General features: G+C 35.4%; 1 protein-coding gene across 4 annotated transcripts; it reads left to right on the top strand.

The window, feature by feature from the left end:
* Positions 1–737: 737 nt before the first annotated feature.
* Positions 738–25,656, top strand: LOC143154319 (pyrokinin-1 receptor). Of its 4 annotated transcripts, none has more exons than XM_076326347.1 (4): positions 738–2,766; positions 20,276–20,499; positions 21,204–21,386; positions 21,452–21,629. In XM_076326347.1, the coding sequence occupies exons 1-4, from the start codon at positions 1,944–1,946 to the stop codon at positions 21,482–21,484; spliced, it is 1,263 nt and encodes a 420-aa protein (XP_076182462.1). In that variant the 5' UTR covers positions 738–1,943; the 3' UTR covers positions 21,485–21,629. The 4 variants fall into 4 exon arrangements, 3 of the variants coding, with proteins under 3 accessions (XP_076182462.1, XP_076182452.1, XP_076182440.1); XM_076326337.1 differs by having other exon boundaries at positions 739–2,766; positions 21,441–25,656; XR_012994044.1 differs by adding an exon at positions 22,048–25,656 and having other exon boundaries at positions 740–2,766; positions 21,204–21,986.
* The last annotated feature ends 48 nt before the right edge of the window (positions 25,657–25,704 follow it).

Genomic DNA, 25,704 nt, shown 5'->3' with positions numbered 1-25,704 from the left:
TAATTTCTTCAAACGAAATGCAACAATTTTTTGTTCTCGTCAATAAAACAGCTGCTATTCAGTTGGGACTCTAAAAATTACTACCACGTTTTATGACTCCGAATGGATATTTGTATTATTATACCTCATTAAAGTTGTCGCTGTACCGCTCATTAGGCTACAGATACAAACAATGCAGTACTCCGTTTAAACGAAATTAGGGTGACCTTGATATTTCTTCGACGGTACTATTTTTTATCGTATTAGAAAATAATAGAGTTACGTACTTCAGATGGTTAAGTCAGAGCTCCACCCTCTATGATCAACAAGGGTCTATTGGAGCGCGGCAAACACCAGAACTATAATTTCAAGCCAAGAATTTCTAGTCTAACCTCCTCTTTAGATCCCCTTATTTAACGATCTCTCGAATCGTTGCACCCACCAGAGAATTAATTTTTCAATAGAGCCATCGCAAGCGACTCTTAACCTGTTTGATCACTAGGCTCAATTTGGGAATTGAATTGTTCATCTCGATCGATATTCATCGAGCAGAAGTGTTTGTTTTTAAAAATAACATTGTGTTAATCTCAAATTTAATTTGTTTCGATTCCGTTTATTTGCAACTCACAAAATTACCGCAAGACTACACCGTGCATTAAACATTCACGCAACGTATTCACCCAGTATTCCAAAATCGAATACGAGTTTGAAATCCCTAATAAAAACAAATTTTGTAATAAAATTTATTTTCTACGTATCCTTTCTCAAGACCTAAAACAGGTAACTGATACATAATCCTCGCGGGTGAAACTAGCCTAATTTGTAACAATAATCTAATCTACGATCATAATTTACAATAAATAATACACTTTACACGTATACATGATATTCGTATCTCGAAAATATGAAAAACAGTTGATATTTTTCAAACTTTTCAGCAACACCCACGGAGTCGCGAACTACAGTTCGAGCAGTTTCCGGTCCCGAGCACTACCTACCCCCGATCACTTGAAATGCCAGAAAGTTTGCACCGATACTCGTTGCAACTTGAAATGTTGTCACCGGGACTCGTTAAGGCAAAAGAAAATTCGTTACCATTCGTTGTCTCGTATATCAATTTGAAATCGAATTCCTAATCAATTTTTTCGAAAACAGATGTTGCGACAGCTGGAGTTTGAAGAAGTGGTAAAAAGATGAGAAAAGAGAGAAGAAAAAAAGAAAACGTCACCATCCATTCCATGAAAGATTAATTCATTTGACACACTTGCTTGCCCTGTAAGCCGCCGTAATATTTACAAGCGAATGGTCGCGCATGCCGGCGAAGGACGCTCGTATAAACGACCCGGTGGACGTATGAAGACGTGCGGAAGAAAACACGAGGGAAAGATAGCAGCGCGAAGATATTTCGTTGATCGAGAGATGCGCAGAAGCGACAATAACCGAACGCCGACACGAAGGCATCCGCAGTCGTGATTCGCGCGGCGTCCGTGCCGGTTGGACGTTCCTCGCGGGCCGATTCCAAGTTTTTTTTTTTTTTTACCTCGTGAAACTCGTCCCTCGACACCACTCGCCGGTCATCGACATCGTCCAGGTGTCATTAATGGATATCGTGCCGGCGTGCCCGAAAACAACAGTGAAACACGCGCGTACTTGTTCGCCTCGAATTAAAAAAGAAACCAATCGAGGTAAAACCGGTGAGCAGTGACCTAGGCCTTTAAATGGACCTGACAATTCGTTCGTTCGGTCCGCGCGATTAGCCTTTTTTCATCCATCGAAGAATCGTTCGAGCAGAGTTGAAAACGACGTGACCACACTTACGGACTCGGATGTACCGAGTTTTCACTCGAGAAAAACGATAGGAACGAGTCAACGTTCGTCAAATGGAACGTCCTCCGATCGGAGAGATTCGAGATATCACGTTACGATCCGCGTTGTGAACCGTCGCGTGGAATGATCCGTCTACAATGGACGACTCAGTAGCCTCGTTGTCACCTGGCCTGGCCAACGGCACCTACTACGTCCAGAATCTTTCGGATCTATACGATTCTCAGCTCGGTGAACTGGAAAGCCCGCGTAACGCCAACTACACCTTCAGGGATTCACTGTACATCGTGGTACCTGTAACGATCATCTACGTGTCGATCTTCGTAACTGGCACGATCGGGAACATCATCACGTGCATTGTTATCGCGCGCAACAAGTCGATGCACACCGCCACCAACTACTATTTGTTCAGCCTGGCGATATCGGACTTGTTGCTACTGATCTCTGGCCTGCCAGCTGAGATCTACCTGGTCTGGTGCAAGTATCAGTATATATTTGGTGAGGGGTTCTGCGTTCTACGCGGCCTGGCCGCGGAGACCTCCACGAACGCATCCGTTCTCACCATCACAGCGTTCACCGTCGAGAGATACGTGGCAATCTGTCATCCGTTCCTCGCTCACACCATATCAAAACTGTCCAGGGCGGTGAAATGTATCCTGATCATTTGGCTGGTCGCTCTGTCGTTCGGTCTGCCCCAAGCCCTTCAATTCGGTATCGTACACCACGAACGGTACCCCGACATGGTGATGTGTACCTTGAAGACTGTCCTAGTGCAACACTCGTTCGAGTTATCCACGTTTCTCTTCTTCGTGGTGCCCATGAGCCTGATCACCGTACTGTACGCGTTCATCGGGCTCAAACTGAGGAAATCGAACTCGATAAAGAGGAGTCGTGGAAGAGGATCGACCGACAGCTGCAGGCACAATCCGAGCAGATCGTCGAGGAGAGTGGTGAAAATGCTGGGTGAGTAGATAGCTTTAGATAGAACACGTAGACGCGAAACTTAGCCTCTCTGTTGTCGTGAACCAACTTGAAACTTGTCAGGAATGGCTGTAGGTGTCTACGTGGATCGCAGATCCCTGTACTCGATAGGATTTGCATATCATCTATCGAATTAGCATAAATCTGAACCTTATCGTCGCTAGGTCAATCGGATAACTTCATACTAAGGAAACTGATACGGTAAATATTTATGAGGCTGGTTAATGTAAAATATGAAATTCGCTGTGTTGGACGTTGGAATCGAATCGAGGTTTACCGTTACCTCGATATATCATATTCGTCAGTCGTTTTGTTTGTCGGGACGTCGACGTTAATGTTAAGTGTACTTTACCTTATTGTCGGGTGTCCAGAGTGGTGGGTAGATTTGGGTTAAGCATACTCGTTTTCACGAAACATCATCTCGAAAGGAAATACTTTTACAGCTGCGCGAGTTTTCGAGAAATTGCATTCGTTGTTCAGCAAATACGACAAGAACATACTTACGAGACAATGGCGGAATACTAAATTTCTAAACACACTCGCAGTCCAGAGTTCACAACTGACTCTCAAGCGAACTGAAAACGGAATAGTTTTATGAAAATTCAACAGTTCGAGCGAAAAAATATATTTCTCTTTTATCGAAATTGAACACTTTCACGAGCGAGCTGTGCACCAAGTACAAATTGATATAATATTATTTATACACCGAAAGCTTTCCTGTAGGAAAACAATATTACATCGTAGGGTGTTTCATATTTATCGATTCACGTGAATACCATCGAAATTATTCAGACTCTTGAAAACAGAATCATGAATTTTTTTTTTTCTTTTACGCAGCATTTGCAGTTTCAGAGAAGACAAAAAACAAAATTTGTATTATCATAGATTATGGTGCAGTACGTGCATAATGGCCTATTATGCATGTACTTATACGCCAGATAAATTACCGTGTACATTATGGTATATATCAAATGGAAAAAATATATTATTTGATTTAATTCATTTTCATCCGAAGTATTTTGCTACCTTGTATATCGTGTGAGTAGTCCCCTAGTAGCAGATCTACTAATTCTGAAGAAGATCACTCGATCTACCGTTTGATCTTCAAACATAACTTCCTCGATGGAAATAACCAGAAACGATAATTATAGCTACTTGTTCTACTCCAAAACACATAGCGGATATAAACTTCACACGCAATCTCGGACACTTTTAAAGTACACGCATACGTCGTTTATAGATCGATTACGAGATTTATGCCAGCAATTGCGCATAATAATCAGAGTCGTTAAAATTGTAATTATACTTACAAAATTATAGATACATAAATTACAATATAAATAGTACTCCGTAAACATTGGACCCTATCAGAAAACAATAGGAAATTCTTCATCAAGAACTCACAGACATTCGATGAAACTGTGAACCATTGGTATATATTTCATACACGCACGTGCACGTGCACGCCTAAATAATCCCACCACCCCACCGTATACATACACGTATACATTTCGTCAACACTTTGAACTCTTATTAAACGAAAATTATATTTATTACCTTTCAATAATTTATACAGTCGTAAAATATCGCCACGGGTTATTGTTTTGCATAATTACCTCGTGGCATGAGCTTCTAATGGATTTTTACGCGCAAGGAAATTGAACTAAACGATCATTAGTGAATCGTTTATTTAAAACTGAAACGAAATTTGTACACGTTGACGGTACGTTTTTCACTTCGATAAGGATCTCGGAAGGCTCAAGGTATCTCGAATTACTCTACTCCAATAGACAACCAATTTGCATACGTCCCTTCGAAGGATACGGTCACCTGGTGAGTGATTTATAGTATTCAAGTCGGCGTATGAGACAAGTCTCGTTATGTAGCCCAAGTGACGATGTATTTTTGTTTCCCGGATCTTCTAATTGATTCGTTTCGATATCGATCGAACCATGTTAGTACATCCGATGTATGAAAAAATTTGTAATGTAGTATGGAAATCGACTAAAATTAAATTTTGGAAGATTTTAAAACATCTGGTCGCGACGAACACCTACTTTGTCAGATTATAAATAAAGATATAAAATAAAGTTGCAAGCTACTCGCAAATAAATACAAAGAATTAAATTTTCTATTAAAATGTTCCCTTTATCCATAATTATTGGTGAACTGTTTATGAAAGTAATCCAATAACTCTGCATCAGAAGCTACTATAAGTTTGCAATAACTATGAGAAACGGTTTAGGTTAATCTTTATCAAATGGTGTTAGTTGTAGTTTACGATCCTCCATTTTAAATTCTGGAAAGATTGAACAAAGTTTAAAAGATCGTAATAAGTATTATTAAATTTCGTTAACATTAATCATAATCGACCCGGTATATCGTTAATTATTCATAAGTAAAATAAAGAATTTAACATTATTAAATGTTGGTAATATTTGTTGAAATATCAACATCAAAATGTTGAATCCGGAAACAATTGATGAATCGTTCGCGTCTTCCATTGATTTTAAATTGATGCAATAAAAGTCACCTTTTATTGTTGCAACAGTAGCTAGATGACGTGTCTTTATTTGAAGATGCACTAATTGTTACATCGTTTATTACATCTATTACAACAATACAATTATACCATTTAAATTAAGTGTCGCTAAAGTAATTAAACGATAACGCGATTGTTTCTAATCCGTATTGTTACCTGTTACTCGTGATATATTATTGTGATTCAATGTGTGGTTCACGATTAAGAAATGTTTAAACCTTGTAGCGTTTAACGTTGTAACGTGATTGTAAAAACGATCTTCGATGATCGAGTTTCAGTTTTGCCGGATGTGTATCGTGTTATCATTGAAAATGTAACGCCAACAAAAGGAAAAGACGCCAACTTCTTTTTCTTATCTTCTCGAAATTCCCTAACGTCCACACCGTATAACGATAAATATGTACATAAAACACCGTGTTCGTGACCAGCGTAAACATTGTTTTCGGTCGTGCAGGATTTTTGAACAATGAAGGAACTAGAAGAACCTTTAAGTAAAGATAAAAAATCTTGAATCGATTTTTCAAAGAATACCGCCTTTTCACATCGATGGATCGATTTTTCGTATCTTTTATTCACCGATTTTCTCGCGAGTTAATTCTTTCGGCACAAAATCGAATCGATTTAAAAAAAGATTAAAATTTTTTACGATTTAAAATTTTCTCTTTCTAATCGACACTAGATTTATCAGTCAAAATGACTGGTTTCGACTACTTTTACAAAGGAATTTACCTTAAACTCCATAGAATATTTTCAAAAGTCGTTATGACATTTTCCATTCTGTAGATATAATCAATTTCTCAAGTTTCTCTTTTTCCCCAAGCATTAATTTACCTGAGACACGTATAACGAACACCTTGAAATACCGGAATCTATCGATAGCTCTGGTATTAAAAAATCTTTTTTCTAACTTATTTTCAAGTCAAAGCACTTTTTTTTATCTTCTCTCTCTTTTCTTATTTTCAAATCAAAGCACGTGTAAGAAAATCCGATCGTGTGCATGAATGAGATTGACCAGAGATGTTATTCTTGAAACCGTTTTTCTTTTTTTTTTTACGCCAATCAATCGATTTTTATGGTTGATTCTCTAACAAATCGACTTTCTTTTAGCTTAACTCCCTCGTCGTCTCGAAATTCCCAAACAGACATTCGATGTGACGATAAAAAGAATTAAATTTCCAATTGTAGAATTTAAAAACTATTTTTTCAACAAGTAATAGGCTGCTCGATAAGTTTTGTCGTCCAATGAAACTTATTTAAGAGTACTGTTCAATCTAGTACTATTCAATATCACTATTCAATTTTAACAAGTAATAGATTACTCGATAAATTTTATCATTCGACGAAACTTATTTAACTGTATTGTTCAATCTAGTACTATTCAATATCACTATTCAATTTTAACAAGTAATAGATTACTCGATAAATTTTGTCATTCGATGAAACTTATTTAACCGTACTGTTCAATCTAGTACTATTCAATATCACTATTCAATTTTAACAAGTAATAGGTTACTCGATAAATTTTGTCATTCGATGAAACTTATTTAACCGTACTGTTCAATCTAGTACTATTCAATATCACTATTCAATTTTAACAAGTAATAGGTTACTCGATAAATTTTATCATTCGACGAAACTTGTTTAACCGTACTGTTCAATCTAGTACTATTCAATATCACTATTCAATTTTAACAAGTAATAGATTACTCGATAAATTTTGTCATTCGATGAAACTTATTTAACCGTATTGTTCAATCTAGTACTATTCAATATCACTATTCAATTTTAACAAGTAATAGATTACTCGATAAATTTTGTCATTCGATGAAACTTATTTAACCGTACTGTTCAATCTAGTACTATTCAATATCACTATTCAATTTTAACAAGTAATAGATTACTCAATAAGTTTTGTCGTCCAATGAAACTTATTGAACAGTACTGTTCAATCTAGTACTATTCAATATCACTATTCAATTTTAACAAGTAATAGATTACTCGATAAATTTTATCATTCGACGAAACTTATTTAACTGTATTGTTCAATCTAGTACTATTCAATATCACTATTCAATTTTAACAAGTAATAGATTACTCGATAAGTTTTGTCGTCCAATGAAACTTATTGAACAGTACTGTTCAATGTAGTACTATTCAATATCACTATTCAATTATCGAACGATAAAACTTATTGAGTTTATACCTAATTGAATTTAAACCTAGTACCGTACTGTTTTATCGAACGAAAAAATTGATCGAACAACCTAGTGTTAACATCTGTTCCCCGTTTCAGGGCTCAGAGATTGAACAGTCGATTGTAAATTATCGATCGTCGTTTCTTCGAGCTGAACGTATATTCACGGTTCCTTGATGATTTCTAGGTCAACGGAAACGATAACGTGTTTGTTGGTTTGGGGACCCTTGGGCATTCTATGCACGAAACGTACGTTTCCATAGCTCATGCAATAATCCGTCACTGTATGTCGCCAAACATTTGCCTCGTGTCAACGTTCTTCGATTTTGATTTTATTTGTCAGGATAACGCACATACTCATTCTTATTCCCCATTCGGTCGACCAGCGGAGGAAATCGAAATTTAAAACATATCCGAAATATCGACAGTTCACGCAACGTAAATTTCAGTTTATTTTCGTAAACTTTCGAAACGAGATTGCGTCTCACTCTCGCGTGACATGTCAATCATGGATGCACCGTCTGTATGCACTATGCTGCGGTCGAATTGCACTTGGAGCAGTTTGCAATATTCCACGAATATTGAACTAACCGCATTTCAAAAGGAACATTTCCGCATTTTCATAACGAAAATAGAAATTTATTTAATTAAAGAGAAATTCACCTTTCGTTGTTTTGATTAGGTCGTCTGGAAAATTCGTGTCGTTTCGAGCGTAGCGAATTTATCACCGTTTTACTTGAATAATAATACATTGTTTAATCTGCAGATCGTATAGTATGTTTAAACCGTATTATCAATACACAAATATTCTCTCGTTTTAACGATATCTCTAGATTGTCGATTGCTCGATTCGGATATCCGTTACGCGGTAAATAAATATTAGATTTTCAATTATAGAATGAAATAAAAAAGTTATAACACGAGTAAGAATTTGCCTGGACGACTGTCTTATCAAACGTTGCGAAAGATTCGTCATTTATTATTTGAATAAAATTTTCTCCGTCACTGTCTAGAGATCCTCCAGTTAAAATTACGCTAACTTTCTAATTACTAGAGGCACATTCATTAGATAATATGCTTGCCTTTAGCGTGTACTAATTATCGGTATCTCAATTAAGAGAAAGATATTACACACACACATTTATATATATATATAATAGATTTATTGAATAATTAATTTATTTTATAATAATTTAGTAATCAAAATTAGTTTAAAGTTAAATGTTTCTATTGTACTGTTGTTCAATATTCAATCTTTATACTTACTTTCCGATTCTTCTTCGATTAGCCTTGTAGATTTTGTTATTCCTCGTTTAATGCATCCTCGAACAATGAATTATCCTGATATGTTTATCGTTACGATGCAATATCGCAATAAATGGTGATATTCATTCTCGACTAAATTAATTATACTTTAAATATTTGCTAATGAGTATTTGGTATGGTTTATATTAACCGGTCGTTTATAAGTCGCCTTAATGACTGCTGTCGATAGAAGGTCGACAAGTTTTCTTCGTAAAACTTATATTTTCAGGTATTTCTATCCGTTTTAAGACTCAGAAATTCGAGGTTAACCGCTCGGAATATATCGAGGTAGCTGCCGCGAGAAATTTCCTTCGTTATTATTTTCATGAAAATTGTCCGTGTTATTAACTCTTAAGCTGCAGAGAAAATTGTCGGTATTAATTGGTACTGGCTCCTCGTTGAAAAAGCAATAAAAATTTCAAGTACCTTATTCCTAAAAAACTAAAGATCTTGAGCATCGTAAAGCTAGGAATAGTGTCTTTGAATATACAGAGTGTCTTATGAAAAATAATATTTTTTTTCGAAAGTAGAGATTCTATGTCATAGAGTCATCGATGCAATACAGATCACAAAAATGATCGAAAAATTGAAAGGATCTACTTCACTGTGAATTCGTTCTTGCAAATATTGTTTTACTCCTCTGAGCACCTAAATTCTTTGACCCTTAACCCTTTGCACTTGAAGCGTTTTCACCTGAAACTGGTGCCCCGATAAAATCTTTTAAATCGCAAAATTAATACGGAATGGAATATTTTTATTTCAATACTTGACATACATATGTTTACATCTTAAAATTGTGTAATACCTAATTTCCAATTTGAATTTCGAGTCACAAAATTTTCCCGAATTGGCAAAAGTACACTGAATTGTGTGGTGACCGAGGGTCTCCTCTCGAGTTCAAAGGGTTAATTTACTCTCAATTTATTTTCATTGCAAATGAAGTTTATCCATATATACATTACACGATATCAAAGCAGACACAGAGTACGACGATCGGGTCATTAAAAATGTACATATTTTTAAGTGTAATTTAAAAGGAAGAAACCTCCTTAAAAATTTAAAACGTTTAAATACATCTTACCGAAAGAACATAGCAAAACATACAAAGAAATAATTGAATTGTGCAATCGAAATATATAAAAGGAGGAATGCACAAACCATGTACAAAACCAAGGATAATTTAGATAACCACACACTTGAAGAATGTCGTTAAATAATCATTGCCATCACACCCACTTACGAACATTTTGGCAACAAAGAGCTATTAACCAGATGTATAGTCTCTCTGATAAAAACGTGACCAAAAAATGTTTTACTTGGAAATAATTACCGAGAAAATCTGGTGTTCACCGAGTAGTTTAACCTGTATTTTACGACGTGTTACAAAAAAAAGGTCTTAATTCGTATTTAACATTCCTAAGGAAACGACATTTTCAATCATGAGTGCTGTATATAGTACACCGAGCATTTCAGAGTTGTGTTTTCGACATTACCTGAGCTATCGCAACACTAACGTTGAATACCTTATGACTATAAGATATCCTCAATATACATCTAGTATACATTAGCTAATCTTAATTTGTACATCCTGTACAAATTCTAAAGGGCCGAAAATATCGCGAGAAGCCACTGAAAAATATACAAAGAAATCAAAGATCCTTTTCAACAAATGGATGAAACGTTTTAAAAATACAAAAGCAATCGATTTGTTGTAACAAATTACAAAACAACAACGAACAAAGTGGAGAAGTCGTTGTTGACGATATTATCTTCAAATGCTCGGTTACGAAACTATTTGAAAACAGTTAATTGGAAATAATATTAAATTCTACAGTATCATCGAAGAAACACTTTTGTCGCAAAAGAATATCGAAAAACGGACCGTTCGGTCTAATATCGACCTTGATTGGGATAATGTTTTCTCGGATGAATCTTCTTTTTGGGCACAGTCTTCGGTTCACTATGCCTAGTCATCGTCAACCACCAGATTTCTCCAAAGAACAGATAACACCAGCGGTTTAGGCGATCACGGAAAAGACCACGCCTGGATCCAAACGGATCTATAATCTAACCTTGCTTGCACAAATATTTCGAATAAAAATTTTCTTCTTTTATCGTGTCTCTCTTAATTTCTAAGAAAAATTCTACTAACGGTACAATCGAGCAATGCGAAAAACTCTCTGGGTCCGAAAAGACCCAGGCGTGGGACGATGAAAGTCAATGCCAAGAACTCGCTTTCGTAAGAAATTGATTGAGTAGATTCGATTATTGCAATATGAATAAACATACGATGTTCGAGTCGAGTGATTGTACATCGTGGGGATTTAATTAATATCAAGAGAATCAATTACCTTACGAGGCAAACACGACCTATCGCAACGTTAACGTTGAATATCTTATGACTATAAGATATCCTCAACATGCACCTAATATAGATTGGGTAATTTTGATTTTCAATATCCTGTCCATATTATCACAATGAAATATCTCATGATTATGTAAGGTTAACACAACCTTAACCAAAATCGTTTCGTATCTAGATCTGTTCTAAAGTTAGAACAATTTGTTTGACGTTTAAGTTCAATCTATATTGTAGGTGAGTCTAAATTGAACTGGATATGACCGTGATGGAGTTAAACCTATTCTACGTTTCTCTTTGGTACAGTTTCGCTCATTAAACGTACACTAGGTAGGGATAGACAGATTAGAATCACTACAAGTCCTCAATAACATTTCTTTTATTGAGATGGAGCTTAACCCTATAGTAGATTCAAGTTAGACTGATCCAATCTGTATTATAATTGGGTTCAGATTAGATTAAGTATAGCTGTGTTGTATAGTTAGACCTGTTCTAAATCTCTGCTCAGTATGGTGTGATGCATTAAACCTATATTAATTAGGCCTTGAATTAGATTCTATTAAATTGTTCGAAAAGTCATTTCGTTTTCCAAAATGGAGAATATGTAATTTAATAAAATGTTTATACACTCGTATAAAATCGTGTTTCATTTTCACCAAAAAAAAAAACGAAATGACTTTCCAAACAACCCAATAGATAGGTTCTCTTCAATTTTCGTTCAATTGGAATAATTACAATATACCAATATTGAAAAATAGTTTGTTTTTGTAGAAGAAGAGTCTCAATTTCAGACTACCTGAACCTAGGGAATAAAATATTACACGATTCTTGATAAAAATATGCTACTATCGATGACGAACTCGATGAAAAATGAAACGACAATCAACTGGTACTCGTGTGACCACAAAGGAAGAAGTTCCATAGACCTCCTTTAATTTTTCACTTAGCTAGCCTGCTGTTGGCCCACTCATCCGACTAAGGTCGTTACTTCCAATGCGGCTCAGGCCAGAAAATGGGATTATGGCGTCGAAAGAAAAAAAAAATAGATGTATGGAGGATACAATAGCAAGGATGAAAGGTATTCGTTTCGTCTTGGGACTCTTAAGTGGACTCGTCGCTAAGGATATCTGACAGACTCTGCCTTAGGTGTTGGGACATTCGGTGGTCAGTCAAAAAGCGTGCACAAAGGATTTGTGGCAAATCAGGAACTCAGTGTTAAGGGATCGGTTGGGCAGCCCTCAGATGACAAGTGAGAGAGGTGCAAAATGATAGTAGAAATGGTGATAGAAGGGTTCCAGGGTAAAAGCCTGTCTGCTTGAAGATATACGGAATTAATCTCTGCCTCTGCTTCTTACGTGATAAGAGGAGTTGTAAAATGTCTTCGGTCCTTAATGGGAACACCAGTACCGGTTCCCAGGCTGTCACATGGTAAAGCTACCACGTCAATTACATTTCTGTTAAATACGAGTAGAGTTGGCCAATGTTTAGACAGGTATTAGTTTAAGTATGTATTAGGCAAATTAGGTGATTGTGTTTGTATTAGACAAATCAGGTCTAAATTTTGCTTGTATTAGGCAAGTTCTAAGAGAAAATAATGTGAATATAATTGTCCTAGGTCTTTACGAAGGCTACTGAGGTTTATTAAGTCTGTACTATTGTAAATAGGAGGTGTAGATTAGCTATTACTACTTTAGAACTTAGCAAGATGTATTTAAGAAAAAATAGTCTGACTACAATTGTCCTAGGTCTTTATGAAGGCTACTGAGATTTATTAAGTCTGTACTATTATTATTAGAACGAGGTGTAAATTACCTAGAACTACTTTAGAACTTAGCAAGATGTATTTAAGAAAAAATAGTCTGACTACAATTGTCCTAGGTCTTTATGAAGGCTACTGAGATTTATTAAGTCTGGTACTATTATTATTAGAACGAGGTGTAAATTACCTAGAACTATTTTAGAACTTAGTAAGATCCACTTAAGTGTGTTAAAGTATTTGTATTAGACAAATCAGATCTAGATTGTACTTGTATTAGGCAAGTTCTAAGAGAAAATAATCTGACTACAATTGTCCTAGGTCTTTATGAAGGCTACTGAGGTTTATTAAGTCTGTAACTATTGTAAATAAGATCAGGTTTAGATTAGCTATAATTATTTTAGAACTTAGCAAGATCCACTTAAGTCTGTTAAAGTCATTAGGTAGGAGTAACTCTGTGTTAGCCCCAATTAGCTATAATTAATCTAGGTTCCGTTTAAGTTTACCGAAATTTGTACTATATGGAAGTAGCTATGAATCAGAATGGAGTTACGTTAGGTTAAATTGAAGTTCCTTTCAAGTCTATGCAAAATCCATTAACGCATTAATTCCTATACCAGGTATAGATCTGAATTTCCATTAAATCTGATTTACAGTTCCATTTTAATGCTAATATTCAAAGTTTAAGAGTTCCGTCTCGTTAGTGAACAGTAATGTCAAATGTCTTCGAAAGTTGCCTCGTTAAAGAAGGAAATGTTCCAATTTAACGATACAACTTTTACGAGTAATATCCTCCTGCAAAGAGATCGAAGCAACTTTATATTTATCTACACCAGAAAAGCGTTTCACGTATTAATGCACGCGATATTTATTACCTTAACGAAAAGACCATTCTTCATTCTACGATACGAATGTCACTCTTCTTTTTTGACATTCGAGAAAAAAGTATTACCAATTTTAATATATATATATATATATTATATATATATATATATTCTCTGTAAAAGTGAGTATGGATACATTTCAATTGCACTTGTACTTTTTCAAGAAATATTAGCTTGTCAGGAGAATTCTTGAGATTCATTAGGATTCATTAGGAAAATTGAGATTCATATTTTCCACGTTTTACTTTTCCTTATCTTAATCCGTTTTCAGTTGTCTGGTAATTTCATTAACCTACTATCGTAAAATTGTCTATCCTTTTGATTGAAAAATTGTTCCTCGTGCTCCCGAATGGCTTCTCAGTTTTAAAAGTTTTTTCCTGACAACGAATGCTGTAGTGATCCTAATAAATTGAAATCAAACGAATCATTGTAACATTGCGAATGTCTAAGGAATAAGGAGGGTGTTGTAGAATTTTTTAGTGGAAATCGTGCAATTTTTTTCTCACGTTTCTTGTAACTTGTAGTCGAGCATTGTCATATTGGAGGATGCTGCCTTTTCGATTCAAAATTTGTGAAAGTTTTTACGTTGCGTCTTCTATCCATTCGTCCAACTGTACACAATATCTTTCGAATTTAACAGTTTGATTAGACTTTAGAAATTTGTAATAAATAATACCTTGAGAACACCATCAAACACGCAACAAGAATTCGCATAGGTGTAGGATTACACATGTTACAGCAGGATTCCTTTTGCCACTTTTTCAATCGTTTCATTTGTTTTGCACCAACTTTCTTTCCTTTCTGGATTCTCGAATAAAACCCACTTCTCATCTCCATAAATGACTGAAACGCACAATTTGTTCGAAGAATAGTTCCGTATTGTTACAGTTTGAAAATGTGAAACACGTTATCGTGAGATCCAGACGATTTTGTTATGCGAGTGCTACGTTCCAAGCCTATTTAAACTGTCATGAACACTCGACTTTGAAATGTTTAGCTTACTGGAGATTTCACGTGCTTGAATATTACCATCAGAATCCACTAATGAACTGTCATCTACGGTAAATGGTCGTTACGAACGCTTTTCATCTTCCAAGCAATAATTTCTTTGTTCAAATCGTTCAAACCACTCCCCACAAATGCGATCAAACATAGCGCATTCTCCACACAAACTACAAATATTCGCTTGCTTTTCCAACGAAATTAGATCCTTTCTGAAATTCCTATCGCACGATGTGACGAAAATGAACCGTATTTTCGCTCATCATTTTTCTACTTACACAGAAATCATACTCGAAACAGCCAACGCAAATACGTGTAAGAATTTCGCATGAAATTGAAAGAAATATTTTTCACTTTTTTGTCTAACTGGAAATCGTACTCACCGTGAATATCTCTAATGCAAATTTGTTTTCACTTGAAAGTGAAAAACTGCGATACCTTCCACACCAATCTGATATTCATGACCATGTAAGAGGGAAAGTTTTACGGAACTTTAATGGGTAAAACTTCCACTCTAAACGAATTCGATTCGACGACGTCAGGATGAAAAACAAGGGTTCTCGAATCTGTGAAACGTTATCTTTTTAGGCAATGTATAAATTATTCTTATTATATTGTAGTATCATAAATTATGGTACAAAAGGACGGCTTGAATGTGTGTGTGTGAGAGAGAGAGAGAGAGAGAGCGTAAGAGCGGGTGTAGAAACATGAGACCCTACGCGGGGGGTTGTAACCGACGAAAAAAGACTGGTCGCTGAAACAGGGGAGTTTTCTGACGACGTCGATGTGAAACAGACCCACCGTCTATTTATGGTCCCAGCAACCACCCTTGAAGACAAACGCAACCAGCCTACACCTCTTGCATCCCCCGAAACGACCCTTGTGAAGCATCAAAGGACTCATCGTTCAAAGATCACGATAGATAATCATTGTAACATTGCCAATGTCTGAGGAATGTCACCAGACGACATCAACAGAACCTTGCCCTTGCGACTTACCAAAAAGAAACCATAGTCCAGGATTGACAGTACCTGGATGACATCAGTTGAACTTTGTCCTTAGTCCCCATTCTCATCTACTGTACCTCAAAGCAATCCACCAGGATAAGAGTGTATTTATAGACCCACGTACGAATAAACCAAAGAGTCTATGTCTAACCTTTTAACTGAATACTTGGGTCTTTTGCTAAACCTTCTTTTACCACGGTTCAACGAAGTGTTACGAGTTAATTGGCGTGACAACAGAATCTTTTCTTAGTTGAAAAGATTCATCTCTTTAATAATCTTTCGTTGGAATTAGTTTTGTTTCAAAAGTATTATATCGCATCTTTTTAATAATCTTTAGTTGGAATTAGTCTTGTTTCAAAATAAAACTCTTTATTTTACCAAGTGATGCGCAAAAGTCTCGTCAGAACCTCGTGGCTTAAGGTTGAGAGCACACGAGTGTTGAAACAATATGCGTTGCGACGAATGTCACAAAGTCCACTGTAGATATATAGCTTACCGCTGAGTTGAAGTCCCGTGGCAGGAATGCGAGAAAAATGGAAAGGGTACACCTATTCTCATGCACATATTCAATTCTAGTTCGCTATTCGTCGCGGCAGTTACGAGAAACACACGGCAGGCAGAGCCTCATTGGCGTAGATGCGACATATTACTATTATACAATAGTTATATCTAATACAAGACAACAATTTTTGCTAGATTTTAACAATACGATAGGAAAGTATTGGTTATATAATCATCAGTGGAAGTAAGTAAAATTCTTTTCAGGAACAAAAGTAATTTAATAAAAATTTTATTTAGAAATGAATAGAAATAAATTTTCATTCATTTCAAAAGAAGTTATATGCAATGTGTGACACGTAAGTGTCGCCACGATTTTTCCGGCACTTTCAATAGTCTGAGGAAAAAATGTTTCAGGCAAAAGTTAATCAGTTTCTGGTCAGCTACAAATTTAGATATAGAAAAATCTTTCTTGATAAATATTATAATAGCTTTCATGTGTATCCATTGCTTTCTTAAAAAGATGTATACTTTTCTTTAGGAAAAGACTTAAATTTCTGATTTTTATCATTCTGTTTGACCTGTATTTTTCATATGCGGTAATGTTGAATTTTAATATCTTTTTTGTGAAAAATCACTAAGGTTAAATCGAATTATCTCGTAATACAAAATATTTGATTGCATTAAGTAAAATTAATTATGTTTCAAAATCATCTTTATTACTCCATTTATTAAAAAAACTGTTAGGATTACATAATATTCTATTTTACATTAAATAACTCCTATGAGATAAAACAGACGTTTTATACATTAAATATGAACATAAACGAAACCTTAGTAGTTTATAGTTTTCAAGCTTTATATCCATATACATATTGAAATAGGGACGCAATTAAAATCTATTCCTACTACTATGGCAGAGGGCGTGGCTAAGGCTCGAAATATGTGGCTCTAATGGGGATGGGCGGTCCTACCCCTCTTTGCACCTGTGTCGTCTCGAGACTTCAACTCAGCGGAAGACTATACATTATCATACATTAGAGTACACACACTACGAACTTGCGTCACTTTCAACGCACTATGTAACGTGCGTTAATTTTTTATCGACATATTTATACTGGAACTTACATTGGGATACGCCAACGCACATTCTCCATTGTTTACAGGTAAATATAGTAGATCATACGACCGCCCAACATCGAACGTCAATCCTTATCTATTTACCGTAACGTTACAACTAGCATTTCTCAGTTATCTGGGAATTTCAATATTCTACTATCGTAAAAGTGTCTATCCTTTTAATTAAAAAATTGTTCCTCGTGCTCTCGAATGGCTTCTCAATTTTAAAAGTTTTTTCCTGATAATGAATGCTGCTGCAGTGATCCGAATAAATTGAAATCCAACGGATCATTGTATTTCATCATCGCATTTCTCGTATTCGTATCATGGTACTTTACATGATCTTTTATACGCAACAGCAATTCATTGAACGAACTCATTGACACACGGAAGTAATTAAACCATTTTTCACAGTCTTCGCATAGTTCTCTACAAAGTGTATATAGTAGTACCCATATCGATATCGTTCCCCATTTATGGGATGCACCTACAATTATCTCTTCCATGTGCCTTTCAAATATGATTTATAAGCGTTTTCGATCAGTGTTAAATTAAGTCACATTAGCCTTAGAGATATACTCCCTTAATAATGATCATTATAATCCCAGCAATATAATAGTATCCCTTTCGCGTCGTCGTCTTGACGTCAAGTTTATCCGTTATAGACGATATAGACGATTAATAAATAATTGGCTCGAAAGTAGACACACAGTGGTCTATAATTATTACAGATCGTGGGAGCTGATGATTATTGCCGATTAATACGAACTTCGTCCAATTACTCTCTAATCTAACATAATGGATGGACTTACTTCTCTTCTATCGTAACAATTTTTGCAACCTGAACCACGAATTTACGAGAACTTTTCGTCGTGTCATTCCCTTCGCTAACACCCCTATTTCGTTAATTAATTAACTCTCGAAAGGGGAAAGTCTAGTCACGTTTTCTCACTCACCCAGCACGAGCCTTGATCCGAAAGTCTTATTCGTTATTGAATGATATTTGATCGCAACAAGGGGCTGTTAGCATTCACTAATAACACGAAAACAATAATAGCCATACTTGTAACTGTTAATCATACCAATATCCTAATCGCCGTAATACTACGACCCCAAGAGTCAAACTCCTTAATAACCCAAGATCATAGTGCCCCAATAATAAATATCTCTATAACCCAATATCCAGCTGACTTTCCCAATATACCGATACCCCAAAAACAGAGTACTCACGTACAAACCCCATTATCCAAGCACCTCGTTACCCAAGAGTTCCATTACTCAAGATCCCCATTACCCAAGGACCACCCCAATATGTCAAAACTTCAGACAAGTGAAAATTATATTCATAAATATGTCGAAAAAAAATCGCAGTACATTTAACGAATCATGATACAAAAAATATTCGACCCATCTGGAAGCATTATAGCTACCAATAAATTTACAAAATTTGTATCCGTACAAACGATGATAAACCCCTTTTTGGATGGATAAAAGAAACAAAATTGAATTTTGTATCAAAATTGATGCAGGTTTTAAAAAAAGAAGGAAAATAAAAGTTTTGTCAAAAATTAAGAATATTAATGTTTTGTTCGTCGTAAATTGCAAAATCTGACATTAATAACTGCTTGAACCGGTATATTATCGTTTAAGAAGTGTTTAATAGATCCTCTTTTATGGAAAGAGGCAGTTTCACTCTTATGTGGAGTCCTTTGCTTAATAAAACCCGCAAGGAACAGGTTTAAGCACTTCGTTCGCCACCTTGTAATACTATTTAAGTGCTATGAATTTCATAGCTATAACATAAAATTCATCTTTATTGAAGATAAATGAAAATAACATTTTAGTCAACATAAATTATAAAAATGAATATTAATTGTGGATACTGGAACCGGTGCATGATTTAAACAAGAAATGTTAAGATGTTACTTTATAGAAACTAATCAATTCCTAATAGGAAAGTGTTTCAATGGATTACTTATAAGTGTTCAATGTTACTTACTTTCGACTTACTTTGCAATTAATTCCAATGACTTCTGCGAGAAATAGAACAAGACACAGTATTATCTTTATTTTTAAAAATAAATTTTTTAAAATTTGTCGAAACAATTACAACGTGCAATATTTTAATCGTTGCAAGCTATAAAAATAAATTTCAATAATGGCTGTTGGAGAATAAATTTCCCTTTCATTACCTCGAGAGTGTTTAAACAAATTCCTAGAGTCTCTGTGTGTTTCACTCTTCCTGTTTTTCTTCTACAATTTTCCGCACGAAACACCATTAATATCGTCTCGTTGGCATCGCTTTAACATATGAAAAATATACGTTATTTCAATTCTTGTAACAACTGACACGACCTTGTTCCATCCCCGAACAGTTAAATTTAAAATAACAGATAATTTATTGCTCACCATTTACGCGAAACTATATTTTCGATCCTGATGAAAAGATGAGTCCAACCGACATAGTGTATCGGTTCAACCAATTATAACAATTTACTTAGTCGTTAACAATACCGTTTGTCTCTGTTATCGAAATCACTATTAACGAATTTAGAAAACATTAATTTTACCTTCTTTTAGGAAATACATTAGAACTTGAGTACATTAGAATACATAGAAGTATTCCAATAAGTATTATACTAAAAAGATACATTAAGTGAATTGTAACAATTTCAATAAATCAGTCGCCTTATACAAACATACAAGGTTTCCTTTTCTTAACATCAATTGGGGCATACTACTAATATTGCTCGTTTTCTATTTTCATAGCGAAGAAATTTGTTTATCGACAATTACAATACTAAATCCCTCCAATTTTGTTGCAGTCGCGGTAGTGATAGCGTTCTTCATTTGCTGGGCGCCATTTCACGTGCAACGACTGATCGCCATTTACGGGACGAACCCTGACCATATCACCTCGAACAGCAAGAATATAGCGTTTCTTTATGTTTTGATGACCTATATATCTGGCGTTTTCTACTACATGTCCACGACGATTAACCCGATTCTGTACAACATCATGTCCAACAAATTCCGCGTGGCTTTCAGGGTAAGTAATATCGTCTTTCCTTGGGTAAATGCAACGCGAAAACAAGTGCAATGGAGGAAACACAAGGATGTCGTTGGGGACAGTGATATCGTGCTTATACAGCTGAGGTTTAGAGTCCAACAACGAATTGTACATGTACTAATTGAACTCGCTGCAAGAAATCACCATGTGGATCCACTGCACTTTATGGTGGAGTCAAGAAAAGAATGAACTTAGAAAGACCACCAATTGTCCTCTTGATGAAAACCCTAATCCCGTCTGGTTGCCTCGGTTGCAAGCTTGAGTGTACAAAGTAGGCTAGCGTTGGATGCAACACTGAAACAGTATTATTTTAACAAAACCTTTAATTAACTCTACCACAAATCCATAAAAAATCAATTGACCATTAGCATCTACCCCCATCGTACCATTCTAACTCTCTCCAACTCGTTCAACAAGTTAAACAAACTGTGTTTATATCAACTATGTCTATATTCATTTATACCTAATCCTTCTTCAGTCTGTCTTTCTTGAATTCATTCTAGAAGAAACAAGCTACGTTTATATTAACCATGTTTACATTAACTTATTCCTAATCCTTCTATAGTCCCGAATGCAATCCTAAAGTGACATCTTTAACCCACCTAATGCATCTTCAACCTTTCCGTCAACACCCTTACTCTGTTCTAACTTATTACCAACAAGATATCATTTTATTTTCTCAGGAAACACTGTCGAGAAGCTGTAGGCTCCCAAGGCTGGTGATTCGAAACGAACAACGTTCTTATTCCAGTCTGTCCAAATCCCAACACAGAGCATTGGGTGCTTACGGTTCAAGGACAGCGGGTACCGGAGGTACAGCCCTCCCTCACGAGAGCACCGATTGTTCCGGAAATTCGGTGAAGGAGGTGAGCCCTCAGCAAACGACGTCGCTGATAGAGCAAACAGCAATTGATACGCAGAATTCTGGCAGAAAACTAAACGGACGAAGCGGTACGGTTATTAAGAGCACGGACATCGCCAAGGAGAACCATAACGAAGCATCTTTCGGAGATCGGAAGGATAGAGAACCTAGAAGGTCTACTTCGATCAAATACGCGGCTGTAAAGGTGTCAAACGTTGACGGATCTGGGAAAGTATGGTGGCAGTTGCTAAAATGGTTCCCAGGTCTGAAGTCCCTGAAGCTGGCCAGGAGGACACCTTACGCCATGCCAGAAAACCGTATACTGAAGAAAACCAAGCTCCGTCAGGAGAAGTTTTTAATGACCATGTGGAATATACACGAGGCGAACAATCAGCGGCCAGTGTGAAGAAATTGACGAGTGCAACACCCTGTCCCGCAAAAACGCAATAGTTTCTAACAAGGAACATCGGTCAACTGAGAGAGTAACAATCGGGTGACGTTCCTCGTGAGCCAGATGTACACAGACATCACTGGAGGCAGAACTATTGGCTTGGCTGTGTTTACATTGTCGATCCCTCAGAGGCAACCGCCTCAGCTTAACACGGTAGGTCCGGTTAACTGTCAATGTGAAGCAGAACTGTTTAATCTTCACGCATTATTGATAGGCCTACTTGATGGGAAAACAGTGATGTCCTGCGACTGAACTCTTAAAAGGAAGCACATTGTACGAAACTCTTAGAGGTCCTGTGAGCCTCGGTTAAGTTAATTTTGATGTTAACGGATTGTACGCCACAGGTATTCGACCTAACCCAAAAGTTGGGTTCGATGTTGACGGATTATACGTCACGGATATGGTATTATAATTGATTCGAATTTCGAATCATAGAGTTAAATATGAGACGTATTATACGCGACAATAGTAACATGCCACTTTAATATAAAGTGGTACAAGGTGCGTGTGTGTTCTCTTTACTCTTAAATCGTTGATGGCGACTATAGAATACACGTGAATCTCCCACGGCGCAAAAATGCATTAGCAAGCGCTTAAGAACTTAACATCGGTTCGTTTGTCGATAAGTTAGAGCAGTGGCTTCCAAATTTTCTCGATCAGTTGCCACCTTAGTTTCGTAAACTTATCTCTAATGCCGATATATTTTAAATATCAAAACGCTTTGGAAAGAAGTGTCTTACTTGAAAAGAATACAAAAGAATTTTAACTTAACGTTCCCACATGCAACCACAGCGCCACCTAGGAGCCGAAATCGGCCACTTTGTGAATCATTGGAATTAGAGGTTAACGTCTCGCCATGATGTTGTCAAAAAAAACTTTTCGGGCGTTTTTGCAAAGTCATGATGTCAATCGTGGAACGCGTTAATCTGAACAAATTGTGAAGACTCACGTGCCACAATTTACACCAAAAGAGTTTACCAAAGCGATTCGGTGGTTTAACCTTGGACCGATTCAGCATCAACAAGACTGATCCTTATTAATTACATATATTTATTACAAAGAAAGCGAATCGTGATCTCAATCGTTCGCAACGCATATATATCTCCGCATCGCTGTGCTTTCCATGGTCGTCAATCATAGAGATAAAACTCTCTTTCGGTGTTCTTCGAACACGGTTTGAAGCTGATTGACAAGGAACATCACTTAAATGGCAATTTCTGATTTTGATTAAATCACCACACAGATAGAACATTGACCGATATTAAAAATACCTATTTAGTTAAATTTTTCAAAAACTAGTGAAAGTATAAAAAAATATTGAATATAAAAAAAGTTTGGTTTTTGGCAAACAATCGTAAGATTTGAAATAATTCTTTTTTAAATGTCGGTTTGGCTATACTGGTGCCACCCGACTAAACAAAATTTGTACGTATTCATAGTCTGTGATTACTCTTCAAAAACCTTACCTTTTTCATATTCAATATTTCTTCTCAATTTCATCAGTTTTCATTTCTTTGAACAAAAATATCAACCGATGAAAAAAATCATAGAGATGAATCTAATAATTTTCAGTGCTCGATCCATCTTCCAAATTTTACCAAAATAAAAAATTGTCAATTGGGTGATACTCCTTGTGAAATTTTCGTAGCCATTTTCCCAAATGTTAGTATTTCGTTACTGTATCAATCATTAGAAGATGACCGTTTCGTATTGTGGCTGTCAATAAAAGTATTTTCGGTAATATTAAGTTGGACGAGCAGTCCTCTAATTTTTTCAATAGATAATGTTTATTAAACGTGACACAATTATGTTTTGTTTTAACGTCACGTATACATAATCTAATAACTGATATTTAACGTATTCTTTAAGAAATATATTTGAATATTTGTTTTTGGCTGTGCTTTTGAGAGGTACCAATGGTGGGGAGAAGATTGAACTCGAAATATAAAATTTTAACTTTGCGTATTTATTAGTTTCTGAGATATAAATGAAAAACTTTTAATATTATACATTGAATACTGCCTACACAGACGTTAGTAATACAACAATCTTCGCTATAGTATTCGTCATTGTCAACTGTCGAGTAACCAATGACGCAATAACGATATCGGCCGCAGTATCTATAGAGTGTCTTACCTAAAATTTAGTATTAGGTTAGGTTAAATAAAAGTGTGAAAGAACATTATACCATTTGGAGGTTTCACAAATGTACATGAATAGGCAAAATTCAATCTACAGTACCAACAGTTTTTTATTAATATCTAAAAAATTAAATACCCAAAAACGTAAAATGTTATATTTTGAGGTTACCATTCCCATCAAATTTTGTGCCGATCGGCCACTAGTGCTTTTCGGAAGAATATCCGTGTCTCTTATCATGAGTTGTAATTTCAATTTTGTTTTAAAAAGAAACAAGACTTTTTGTCCAATCTAATAAACTTTGAATGAATATGCAGGAAGAAAATAATGCAGTGTCTTATAAATCTGCAAAACAAAATTCGATGATTTATATAAACTTCGATTGTATAAATCCAATTTGTTAAACAGTATGTAGGTACTAGATACACTTGTTTTGTTATAAATCACAAAGACTTCGAATTGCATGCTGTATATAAATGGCAAGTAAATCCCTAGAGTATACATACAATAAAGGCGGAGTGTATAGATCGTGGTCATAAATCGTTTCAAAATATATTCCTGTCAAGTTAACGGTGATCGTCTTTCACCTTGGGTTGAAAGGCGCATCGATAATAGAACTCGTTTCGTACAAATACGAAAATGTACAAACGTTCGTGGCTCTTCGTGCCGAAAAACTTAAATTTGTTATGAAAAAAAAAATATATATATATATATACATATAAAAATTGTTGGACACAAAGTACATCGAAAATCGTATTGCATGATATAATGACAAAACTCTTAATTTATAAACTCTGGAAAGCAAAAAATTGAGTGTGAAAATTAACCTAAATCCTCCAGACTTAATCCAATCCAATTTAATCTAATAGAACTGACACAGAGTCTCCATCTTACAGAAACCTGGCAAACATGTAAGTTGGACCACACCTAATGTATACATAAGTTAATCTCGCTCAAATCAAGTTGAGCTTTTATCTCCCAGTAGGACAAGATGTATATAAAATGGATGATGATCTGATTTCTAGTTTAAATTCAATTTCTAAGAGTTGCTGATGTGCGGGATTGTTGATATTGAATGATTTATTATAGAGAATATTTTAAATCTCTGTATGTTGCTAACACAGTAAAGTGTATATACGACGAATGACAGTATCGGTCTTATTAAAGCATAAATATCATCGCCATACTAGTGTGTAGAGAAATTCTATACGAATCGTTCGAAGCAACAATTAAATCTTAAGAATGTGATATTATTTATTGTGTAATCGTTAACTTACGTAATTAACTCAAAAGTAACTGTCTGCTTAAACTCAATCTGCGCCCTTCGTTTATGTCGTTTGTAAATCGATGTATATTTAGTAATAATATTTTTGATAATTATAGACCAAAGTTGTAACTTATTTGCCATTGTTATTATATCTTTTATACAGAATATCCTAAAACTATGGAACAAACAGAAATATGCAAATTCCCTGTATCATGAGAATCAAAAAATCCTATACCATTGTGTAACCGATGCTTTGTTTGAAGATAAAAATAATAAACATTTATGTTATAATTTATAACTTCTATACGTTTTGTTTTTCGTAAAAACTTATGACGATATTGAGCAAAAATAATCAGATTTCTTTGTTTTTATTACAAACATTTCTGGCCCGTTACAGACTTATATATCAGTGTACTATACAATAACGAAATTATAATTAAACAAAATATTTGTCAGAGATTTCAG

The sequence above is a fragment of the Ptiloglossa arizonensis genome, chromosome 1 (genome assembly GCF_051014685.1).
Source record: "Ptiloglossa arizonensis isolate GNS036 chromosome 1, iyPtiAriz1_principal, whole genome shotgun sequence".
In the NCBI taxonomy this organism is placed as follows: Eukaryota; Metazoa; Arthropoda; class Insecta; order Hymenoptera; family Colletidae; genus Ptiloglossa; species Ptiloglossa arizonensis.
Note: the sequence above shows the minus strand (reverse complement) of the source record. Positions and strands in the feature narration are given on the sequence as shown.